Here is a 12,553-nt window from a genome sequence, read left to right on the forward strand (position 1 = left end):
CCAATATATAGTGGACCTGCCTGCACATGTTACACACCACTGACAGCTCGCTCACATTCCTTCAATGCCAGATCTTGAAACACACGGTCTAGTTTGTTTTGCTGCTGAAGACAATGTTTACCTGTCAGCAGCAAACAGGCCAAGACCCTGGAATTTTAAGAATGTTTTTTTGGAACAGACAAATGACATTACACCACTGAAATCTCCACAAACCCTGTACAATCTACCCTATTGCAAACTATCCCTCAGGAAATTAAAAAGGTGGGGTAGAGCTCTACATAAATACTCCCCAATCTCCTAGAATAGGCGGCCACATTTCAACCTTATCTCGTTGCTTTCCACAATAGCATTTCCCAGGTTTCCATGTTGTGGGAGAGGTCCATTCCTCGACCAACAGCACCAGAAACAACTCAAATCACTTGCTCCTTTGCTCTCTCGGAGACCTTGTTATGTAGGCAATAACGGCACAGCAAGTGACTGCAGAGGAAATTCATTGGATGCAAAAAACATTGTGACATCCTGAGAGATAAGGCACTAGATAAATTTAAGTTACTTCTTTTCCCATGGTTCTGGCAATGCAGTAAACATTTCGAACCGCAGTATAATATCCCTGCCCAAATCAATCTATATAAACGTCAATACCATTCCTAACCAGTTATTTTAACATTTTTTTTTAAAGTTAGATCAACACAGCACACAGGTGGAATGGGGATTTTTCTTTAATCTAACTGCACTATGTTAATGAATTATCACAAGAAAAAGATAGTCATGACTAAAAAATATTAACGTGTGCAATCTTTATACTGTGACCACCTGAACTGCAAAAGCATCTAAGCAGTACAATTATAGGCTGTGTACTTCCAAACTTAGCCTGGATTTGGAGATATTGTACATTGCACAGTATTGGTGGTTACAGGTCTGTCACTGCTAGTGGTTGCAGTTGGAGCAAGTCCAAATAATGCTAGTTAATAAAGAACACACTATAAGCAAGCTGGCTTGAAGGCCCCTCTATAGCAATATTACTGGGTGCTCACGCCATCTGTTTACAAAGGACAGGTCTCGGTAGCCAATGGCAACCCCAATGTAAACTTGCTGGATAAAATCCTCAAACACCCAAGGGTTCCTTCTCTGTACCCATCACCTCCTTCACTCATTGTGCAGCCCTATCTTTTGTTGATTTTTCATTCAGCAATTTCCTTCAGATCGCAGATCTTCAAAGCGCATTTCCCTGGCAGCACAATGGCTGAATTTACGTCTTGATCTCCCCATGCCCTCAAACAAGGCAGTGAAAATCTGACAACTTTATGTCTCTCTCAAATTGAACAATCAGCTACCGCCTTTCATGTTTCCATAAATCCTACATGTAATCGGCATTCTTGGCCTCACTGATTCTCCTACATCAACTCCACTGCTAAACCTACTTCATGCCAAACACTTCTTTTCCCATCAACAACTCTTGTAATATAAATTTATACTGCAATTCAATACTTAACTCTCTTTAATGCTCAAGGCGATCCAAAAAATGGATCATGTTTCGATTTGAGAAGATTCTTGAACATCTCGTGCATTCCTGATGAGCAATTCCTCCCTCATCTCTCGTCCCATATCTGTCGCTGTGCCAACTTTCATTACTACGCTCCTCTTCGTTCCAAATTCCCAATACACCAGCCCACATGCTCTTCCTCCTCATTGTTGACTTAATGATCTCAAAACTATAGAACTCATCTCCCTCAATTTTTCCTTCCACTTATAATCCACAACTTTTAAAAAAATTTGAGCTTGGCCTAAACTAGATCAATACTTCCCAATCGATGCTGCCTTCAATCTTGCGGGCATCCTGCACTACACCCCATGGCTGTTCACCTCGAGTTCCCATTAAAAAAAGGTGCAATTTGGCTTAGAATATAATTACTACCAATACACTAAATCTCCCTAGCACAAAGACCTACATAAGCACCAGATAAAAAGATCTTCACTTTCCCCAATATATGTATGTAGAACAGTGAATGTAATAACCAGTAATAATCATAAAAATCAGCACATCACCATTTATCTGTCCTCCTCTTCAGAGGACTTCTATTTTTTTCCCCATTTACCCAACTTGCCCTTTTTAAAAAATAAAGCTGTCCATCACAATTGGGGTCTCACAGAGGTGGTGACGGGTAGCATGCTGCAGGATGGAGTCGAGAACACTCGAGTCAAAGGCAGAGTCTCGATTGAGGAGATCTTCAAAGTGCTCCTTCCAGCAGGCCCTGACTGCCTCAGTGTCCTTGATGAGTGTTTCCCCATTGGGTGTTTGGCCCGTAGGTGGCCTTGACTGCGATGAAGAATCCTCGCACATCATGGTTGTCGGCCAGCTACTGTATCTCCTATGCTTACTCCATCCATCACCTGTTCTTTAGGCCCCGGGTTTTTTTGTTGGACCTCAGCCTTGAGCCGTCTGTAATGCTGCTTTGCTGCTCCCGCTTTGGGTTGTTGTTTAAGGCTCAGAAATGCCCTGCACTTGCAATCTATTAGCTCTTGGATCTCCTGATCATTCTCATCAAACCAGTCCTGGTGTTTCCTGGTTGAGTGACCGAGCATCTCTTTGTAGGCATTGATTATGGAGGCCTGGAAGGCAGACCAAGAGCTGTGGGCATTCTGCGTCTCGGGGTTGTCAAGGCTCGCCAAGTTAGCGGTGAGGTGCTGGCTGTATAGGGCTCTCTTAGCTGGGTCCTTAAGTGTGCAGCATTGACTTTTTGCGGCACTGCTGTAAAAAGATATGCTTGTAAAAAGGAGAATTTTCAACAGTCTAATTGGAAGTGAACCAGGAATCCCACTCTCCTGAGCCAGTGATTCCTGTGAATCAGTATCAAATGAATTAACTGCAAAGTTTAGTATTCTTGAGATCGCCCATTGGACCTTAGATGCTGTCCCTGATAGACACCAAAGCTCTGACTCTTACTAACTTTGTAGATAAGTTTGACCAATTGGTCCTGATAAGACAGCAATCTCATTTGTAGAATTCTTTGACCCTGTAATCTTTCACATCAGATCTTTAATCTTTTGAATTCCTTGTACAATTTCCCCCTGATGGTATTATTACATTGATACGCACCGACAGCAGACTCACTATTCTTAGGCTGTTGACAGCATTCTACAGTAAAAGCCGGTGTTCTCAGGAGACCCAATAGCACTGGAGGCTGACATTTTCAGTCAGTCCCTACTTGCCTCTTAAATAGCAAGACCTTTTCCATGAGCAATAGCACCAAGAAATGAGAAAAATTACACAGAGGTCATTGGTCTCCACTCTTTGAGCTTCCTGCTTAATATACAAATCTCTTTAGTCTGAATGTATTGCAACTCAGGAAACTCTACAATAGGCTGGGCAGTTAGTAAAATATCACAAAATTTAGCACTGAAGTGACCCAAGTTTTATAATTAATCCTCCAAATAGGTAATGAGAAAGGAAAATACAAAAGTGTGCGCTTGCAACAAATCTGTGAAAAGCATTGAGTATTGATTCATCAAAAGCAAGCTAACCTAGGTTAGTATAAAGGAGGTATGAGACTCTTCATCTGCCTTTTTTTTGTATCGCCTCTCTGGGCAGTGTCTGGTCATTGGATACAAAAATAAGATGCAGTCTGGTTCAGGTGCCGGAGCCGTGTTGCATACTTGATCTTTTCTTGCCATATGCAAAGCCATGTATGGCATAGCTAGGAACGTTAAATTGAAGCTCTCCTACAGGAATTGTGAAGAACAATCTTCCGTGACATTTGCCAACCATCAACAGTAAAAGGCAACGCCAAAGGCAACGCATGTTTTTTTTTTGCATGGAGGAGAGGAATTTAAAACAACAAGTTCAGACTTGTTTTTAAATGGGCACATCCCTTTAAATTTGAGCTGTTAACAAGATTTTCCACATGGCCCGTTAGGTTCATTTCAGGATCAAGCCAAAGCCATGCCTTGTGGTAGGGCACGTGCTAATTATTCAAATGACCAAAATTGTGCTGTCAGTTCAGTTGTTGTGGGCCATATTTGCCCTGGTACTTCAGGTTCAAATTTTAAAATAACCAGCATTTAGCTTGCCTTGAGCTGACTGTGGGTGTACTGGATGCACTGTTGATTAAAAGATGTAGAATAGCATAGAATCATACAGCAAGAGGCCATTCAGCCCATCTCACTTGTGTCAGCTCTTTGGTCAAGTTATCCAATTAGTCCCACTCCCCTGCTCTTTCCCCATGGCCCTGCAAATTTTTCCTTTTCAAGTATACATCCAATTCCTTTTTGAAAATTACTATTGAATCTGCTTCCACCACCCTTTCAGGCAGTGCCTATGCTAACACTACTTGAGAAATTAATTTGAAAATTATATAAAACAGGAACTAAAATGTATTTTTCCAGTTTAAAGACGACAATGTACTGCATTATCTCCTCACTTCCCATACTTATAGTATTTCAGTACTTTTTAAAATCACAAGATCACTTAATCCAGTGACACTCTAGTTCAATGTCACTTGAGACAGGTGTTTGGAAATAAAAACCTTGTTCCAATTGTAAAAGCTTAATTGGCCATGGAACCAAATTTCGATTGGTGTATAAAAACAAACCTTGAGGCAAGTTATTAGCCAGTGCTCAAAATGATACATAAGGGAATAAATGATAGTGTTGGGGAATAGCTATTTAAAAAAGCAAAATAACGAATTCTAAGATGTAACAAGAAACAGGAGTCTCCAGTCTTTAACCTTTAATCTTCACATCAGTGCATAGCAGGGAGCCGCAGCAGAAAGTTTAACTCCACATCCTCATTAATTCCCACACATGTCAATTTGCTGTTACAGGTGCAGCTCCTAAAATCCAGAACCCTCGGGAACGAGGCCGTTCCAAATTTTTCCAGACTTTCAATTTGCATTCTAACGTCACGAATCCGGAAACACTCGAGCCCAGGTTCGGGTATTTCCGGATTTTAGAGGATAGGTGGCACTGCACCTATGAGGAGCTCGGTTTAGTTCTTGTTCTTTTTGTTTCCCATGACGCTGCTTCTTTATTATATTTCTGTACAGCCACAGATGAAGCAGACAGCCACTCAGTTGCTACGGCAACAGCTCGAGGAAAGCATTCAAACCAATCGTGATCTGCAGAAGAAATTGGAACAACTACATAATGCGCTCCAATCTACCATTTGTATCTCACCACCGTTTCTTTTTGCCTCCTGCAATTTCCCCGTTCACCTCACCGCTGCTGCCCTTACCTCAGGACCCCCTCGCCGGCCCGACCACCTACTGACCGGGACCCCGCCAAGGAGCTGCTCGCGTCAGGCAAGCCGGCCCCGAGGTAAGGTCGTCAGGGTCCAGATTATTCTAGAACTCCGGACTCTCAATGTTGCACCTGTACTAACAGTTCTTGCTGTTCTGAGTTAGGATTCATCCAACATGAGCAAACAGTACAAATCAGTGAATAAAAAATAGTAACACACAGTATCAAGTTGTCTGGGCTTCAAGGGCAAGCTGCTCAGGGCCGCACATGGCTTGCGACCTGCAGTTTGGTCACCACGGATATAAATCACCAAGTCCACTTGTCCTATTTGAATCAAATTTGCTTGCTTTTTTTTTTAAAAAAGGGTCTGTGGTGGGGCATGCAAATCAATTGGAACCCCTTCAAAGTAGCCAGCAACAGCCACATCCCATGAATGAATAAATTATACTCCCTCATTTTTATCAAAGATGACAAGTTCAAAATTTGCAGGGCTACGGAGAAAGAGCGGGGGAGTGGAACTACCTGAAGTGCACTTGGAGAGCTGGCATGGGCTTGATGGGCCGAATGGCCTCCTCCTGTGCTGTAACGATTCTATGATTCTATAGCAGCTCACCAACACCTTCTCAAGGGCAATAAATGTTGGCCTTGCCAGTGACATCCACATCCCATGAATGAATAAATTATACTCCCTCATTTTCATTATCAAAGATGATACCAGTTAAAATTAAGTCTGAACTTTGTTTTAAACACCTCCCCCGCGTGCCAAAAATATGTAAACAACATAATTCAGAATTCTAGATAAGATTTGAGATTCTGGAGTGTAATACATATATGGTAGCTATGACTCATACCCTTACTGAACAAACCTTGAAAACATTAACCCAGTAAAGCAAACCAAACCAAATGTTCACATGCACTCCCAAAGGACTCAGTCAGCTGGGAAAACAGGGCTCCAATTGACTTGCATGTCCCACCACAGATCCTTTTGTTAAAAGCAGCAAGCACATCGATGTTGGACTTCAAAACCAACGAATGAGTTCTTCTAAACACTTAAAATCTGTACTATATAAAGAAAGGCTTCCAGTTATACAGCGCTTTTCACAACCTCAGGACGTTTCAAAGTGCTTTACAGGCAATTATGTACTTTTGAAGGGAATGGTAGCATAGCGGTGATGTTACTGGACTAGTAATCCAGAGGCCTGTACTACTAATCCGCAGACAAGAGTTCAAATCCCACCAAGGCAGCTGGGGAATTTAAATTCAGTTAAAAAAATCTGGAATAAAAAGCTCACATCAGTAATGGTGACCATGTAACTACTGGATTGTTGTAAAAACCCATTTGGTTCACTGATATCCTTTAGAGTAGGAAATCTGCCGCCCTTACCTGGTCTGGCCTATATATGACTCCAGACCCACAGCAATGTGGTTGACTCAAAAGTACTTCATTGGCTGTAAAGCGCTTGGAGACGTCCGGTGGTCGTGAAAGAAGTTATATAAATGCAAGTCTTTCTTTCTTAACTGCCTTCTGAAATAGCCTCTCAAAGGCAATTAGGGATGGGCAATAAATGCTGGCCTTGCCAGCGATGTCCACAACCCGTGAATGAATTAAAATAATAAAAAGGTCACTATTGTAATTTAAGGAAACGTGACAGCTAATTTGCACACAGTAACGTCCCATAAACAACAATGAGATAGTGACCAGATAACCTGTAAGTGATGTTGGTTGAGTAATAAATATTGGCCAGGACAGAGAAAACTTCCCTGCTCTTCTTCGAATCGTGCCGAGGCATCTTTTACATCCACTTGGGGCCTCGGTTTAAAGTCTCATCCGAAAGACACCACCTCATTGGAATGTCAACTTGGATTATGTGCTCAGATCTCCATAGATGAATCAGTCTGTAATACAATCACCCAATAATGAAAGTGTAATTACAGCAAGCTCCTCTGCCCATCTATGAAGAATACAGCACCTTACAACCAGACTTAATATAAGTAGAGACGCGTGTCTCACTGAGCAAATGCACCACAATAGCTGTGAAGCCTCTTCAACAAATACCCAACACTCAAATCTCTTAGGCTTACAGGTTAAAACTGAACACTTGGGCAAAGTACTGGACTACTGCTGCTATCCACAGATACATGTTTGAAGAGGAGCAGGGGAGAAGGGAGAAAAAAATTACTACAGGTGCAGAGTCCAAAATCGCAATACAGACCGATCGGTGGCAGGGCCATCCGGAATCTGGATCCGCCGACCTTGGGACCCCGCCGCTGCCCGATCTCGGGCCTCGCATTGCCGCCGCTGCCCTTACCTCAGGGCCATCTCGGCGGGGCCCCGCCCAAACAGTTCCACCTCGGCGGCAACCCACCTTTAATCCGGAAATACCCGAACCTGGGCTCAGGTGTTTCCGGAATCATGACGTCAGAAAGACGATCCAAAGTCCGGATTCCGCATTTTTCTGGAACGGCCTCAGATCCGAGGGTTCCGGATTCTGGACGCTGCACCTATATAGCTATACTGACTAAATCAGCAACACTCACTGCGCCACGATATGCTCACAACAGTATGAATTACTGTCACCATGAAAGAAGGAAAAAAAACGTTGGGTAAAAATAATAAGTGCAAAATCAGGCAACAGTCATCAAATTTAAATTTCACTAGAGGTGGAACAGTTTAACTTGCGAAACAAAGTGGCTTAACGAACAATGTTTGATCGTGACTGCCAATATCGACAATGGTACTTTTTTTTTTTAAATGCACAACGTTTTGAGCCAAGCCATTTTTCAGAGTGCCAAAGTATGAAAACATGAAAAAGAGAGGCAGTAATTTCATACTGGTATCTTTTAACCCGAAGCTGGAAATTAACAAGCAGTTTGCCAATACCTTTTAAGTTCTAACTGACTTTAAGATCCGCCGATGTATAATTATTCCTGTGGCTGTAAAGAGGACCCCAAACTAAACAGATCTGCACCTTAGCAGAATAGAACATTCTGCACTACACAATATAATGCTACTGTCCTGAGACAACAGCCAACATAAAATTATCAATGCCGCAGCAGATGCACTAGTTAAAAAAATGTGACACACTGGGCTCCGCAAATGAATGATTTTGTGTTAGGTGTTTTCAATCATAGTGGAGTCAATAATAATTAGGTCTAGGAAAGCTTGCCTGTACATATAGCCAGCCAGAATAACTAAGATAACTAGCTAGTCTCAACCAAGGCAAATACTTTACAAATTGTTATGAATGCCCAGGCTAGGGAGAAGGTGGGGGAAAAAAAAAAAATCAGCCATGGTTCAGATACTATAAAACTTTCTCCAAATTACCTGATCTCCATCTGATGATGTCACCGAACTCATTTACTGGACTGCCAGAGTCAGCATTTCCTCCCCCACTTGCAACCTTGGCCATAGTTAATGGTAATGCGATCTGCCACTGCCTATATCCACTGTTCGGTCAAAATATCTTCAGACGGTTCTTTTCCTCAAAAGTTCCTTCATGTACGTTGCCCCTAGTTGGATCCACAACACCTGAATGATTCAGAGGGCAAATAATGAATATTATACCATGAAACCTTAAATTTTGTAAATACATATACTTAATGTATTCAGGAAAATTATATTAAATTGTACATTTTATACATTTGAAGCTATGAGCACTCAAACATACCAACTAGTCAACAGCATACTCTCCACACATTTAAATAATGAACATGCATTTAGAAAGCACGTTTCACATCCTCAAGATGCAACTTGGCACTTCAAAAATAATGAATTACTTTTTTTTTTTAAGTGTTGTCATTATTACATAGGCACAGGTGGTAGCCAATTTGTGCAGAGCAAGATCCCAAAAACAGCAAATTAAATAAAAGTTCACATAATAGGTTTTGGTGGTACTTGTTGAAGGATGAAAGTTGATCAGGAATAGAGAATTCCCTGTACGTCTTTTAAAAAGTGCCACAGGATCTTTTACATTCACCTGAACAGCCACATAAAACCTCAATGCATAATACAAGTTTCCTTCGGTTCATGAATGCTGTGCAAATTCAGGAGGGCAGAAATCACAAGACTTAACCTTATAGGTGATAGCAATCTCTGTCGCAGCAACTCTACTTTTCTCTTATTTGGATTCAGTATAATTAAGTTATAGAATTAATATAGTCTCTTTCAAAAGAATGATTTCAAAGTCAACCTTCATGCATTTAATAGAAACCATATCTGCTAACATCCATTATCTTCTTTAGACTAAATGTGATGTTTATTTGTACAAGTTATATAGAATCCACAGCACAGAAACAGGCCATTCAGCCTTCTGGTGTATATTGGTCACACGAGCCTCCTCCCACACTAATTACCTCTTAATACCATGCCCCCATATCTCTTTATTCCCCTCGCCCTCATGTCTGCATCAAGCCTGCCTCAAATGCATCACATTCTCACCACTCGAGTAACAAAATGACTCCTAAATTTTTATTTGGTGTGTTAGTGGCCATCTTACTATTTATCGCCCCTTATTCTGGACTCACTCAAGTGGAAACACTTTCTGCACATCCACCTACTTCATAATTTTGAAGACTTCTATCAGATCTTCTCTTTTCCCGAGAAAAGAGCCTCAGTCTGCTCAATCTTTCCGGATAGTTGCATCCTCTCAATTCTGTAATATCCTTTTAAATCACTTCTGCACTTTCCCCAGTGCTTCAAGAAACTTTCTGTAGTACCTGTATAGCGACCCAAACTACATACAGCACTCCAAGTGTGGTGTAACCAGGGTGCTATAAAAATGTAACATATTCCCTGTTTTTGTATTCTACTCCTCTAGAAACAAATCCCAGGGTTTTGTTTGCACTCTATGGCCTTATCAATTTGCATTACTACTTTTAACATGTCTATATCGATATTCCCAGATCTCTACTCCTGTGACCCATTTAGTCTCCTTAGCCCCATTCTTATTTTCCAAGGATTAAGTGGCCTCTTTATTCTTCCCAGAAAAATCAACCAGCTCATACTTTGCCATATAGAATTTTGTTTGCCATTTATCCACCCACTCTGCAAGCCTGTTTATGTCTTCCTGTATTTTGGTACAGTCCCCCACATTATTAGCTACGCCCACCCCCCCAATTTGTTATCAGCTGCAAATTTTGACACCATATCACCAACTTCATGGTCCAAATCATTTATGTACATGGTGAACAACACTGGTCCCAGCACAGATCCCTGCAGGTCACCACTTTCCTCTAGTCCAAGAAACTACCTCCGTTTTCTGTTTGGCAGCCATCTTTCAATCCATTCTGCTCCCTGGCCCCCAATTCCAGTCACTGCACTTAACAGTAATGAGCTGATTGATTGCTGCCACAGCAATCTGGTTGCTATAATTGGTCTCGGCATCCCCAGGCTGGGGAGGGTGGCAAAAACCTGTCAAGCTTCCGGTTTCAAATTACTAGTGAACCTTGTGCGGAAATCAGGTGAATCCCAACATGTTCCAGCACAGAAACAGGCCAATCAGCCCATCAGTTCTGATCTGGTATCGTTTTCCATGATCCATCTAATCTAATCCAACTCTCATGCTCACTCCCCATCTCCTTTAACATTCCTATTTTTAAAGCAACGATCTAATTCCCAGGATTGGTCTCAGTTGTGTGGCCTCAACAGTTGAATGGCCTGCTGAAATCCACGGTGTAGGTTTATTGTGTCAAGGTGCCAGGCCTATTAGTACTCATGGCATGGTGCTCAACTAAAAGTCAACACCTACTGGAGAGTAGAAACAAAAGCAGAAAGTGACTGAAGGAATTGGTCACGAGAGTCTAGGGCAGCATGGGTGTTGATCCAGGATGTAATTCTAGAGGATTTGTTAAAGACAAATCGTGTTTAACCAACTTGATCCGAGTTTTTTGATGAGCTAACAGAGAGGGTTGATGAGGGCAATGCAGTTGATGTAGTGTACATGGATTTCCAAAAGGCATTTGACAAAGTGCCACATAATAGGTTTGCCAGCAAAGTTGAAGCCCATGGAATAAAAAGGACAGTGGCAGAATGGATAAGAAATTGGCTAAGTGACAGGAAACAGTAGTGGTGAACAGTTGTTTTTGGACTGGAGGAAGGTGTTCCCCAGGGGTCAGTACTAGGACCACTGCTTTTCTTGATATATATTAATGATTTGGATGAGAGTGTACAGGGCACAACTTCAAAATTTGCAGATGACACAAAACTTGGTAGTATAGTGAACATTGAGGAGGATAGTGATAGACTTCAAGAGGACATAGATAAGCTGGTGGAATGGGCGGACACGTGGCAGATTAAATTTAACGCAGAAACATAGAAAGAGAGGTGCAGGAGTAGGCCATTCGGCCCTTCGAGCCTGCACCGCCATTCAATAAGATCATGGCTGATCATTCCTTCAGTACCCCTTTCCTGCTTTCTCTCCATACCCCTTGATCCCCTTCACCATAAGAGCCATATCTAACTCCCTCTTGAATATATCCAGTGAACTGGCATCAATAGCTCTCTGCGGCAGGGAATTCCACAGGTTAACAACAGGTTAACAGGAAAAGTATGAAGTGATACATTTGGTAGAAAGAATGAGAGGAAATATAAACTAAAGGGTACAATTCTAAAGGGGGTGCATATGTGGTATCAGGGTTATGTGTGCACAAATCATTGAAACGGTTAAAAAGCTTATGTCATCCTGGGCTTCATGAATAGAGGTTTTGAGTACAAAAGTGTGGAAATGATGATGAACCTGTATAAAACACTGGTTCGGCCTCAACTGTAGTAGTGTGTTCAATTCTGGGCACTGCACTTTAGGTACAGATAGAAACATAGAAACATAGAAAATAGGTGCAGGAGCAGGCCATTCAGCCCTTCTAGCCTGCACCGCCATTCAACGAGTTCATGGCTGAACATGAAACTTCAGTACCCACTTCCTGCTTTCACGCCATACCCCTTGATCCCCCGAGTAGTAAGGACTTCATCTAACTCCCTTTTGAATATATTTAGTGAATTGGCCTCAACTACTTCCTGTGGTAGAGAATTCCACAGGTTCACCACTCTCTGGGTGAAGAAGTTTCTCCTTATCTCGGTCCTAAATGGCTTACCCCTTATCCTTAGACTGTGACCCCTGGTTCTGGACTTCCCCAACATTGGGAACATTCTTCCTGCATCCAACCTGTCCAAACCCGTCAGAATTTTAAACGTTTCTATGAGGTCCCCTCTCACTCTTCTGAACTCCAGTGAATACAAGCCCAGTTGATTCAGTCTTTCTTGATAGGTCAGTCCCACCATCCCGGGAATCAGTCTGGTGAATCTTCGCTGCACTCCCTCAAC

The 12,553-nt window shown here is 42.0% G+C and overlaps 1 protein-coding gene across 1 annotated transcript in view; it reads right to left on the reverse strand.

The window, feature by feature from the left end:
• Window positions 1–12,553, reverse strand: part of LOC139273182 (utrophin-like) — a 186,020-nt gene that overhangs the window by 156,422 nt on the left and 17,045 nt on the right. Inside the window, exon 2 of the mRNA XM_070889726.1 lies at window positions 8,561–8,764. Within this exon, the coding sequence (XP_070745827.1) occupies window positions 8,561–8,645 (85 nt within the window). The 5' untranslated portion in view covers window positions 8,646–8,764. The remainder of the gene's footprint in view (window positions 1–8,560; window positions 8,765–12,553) is intronic.

The sequence above is a fragment of the Pristiophorus japonicus genome, chromosome 9, assembly GCF_044704955.1.
Source record: "Pristiophorus japonicus isolate sPriJap1 chromosome 9, sPriJap1.hap1, whole genome shotgun sequence".
NCBI classification, from domain to species: Eukaryota; Metazoa; Chordata; class Chondrichthyes; family Pristiophoridae; genus Pristiophorus; species Pristiophorus japonicus.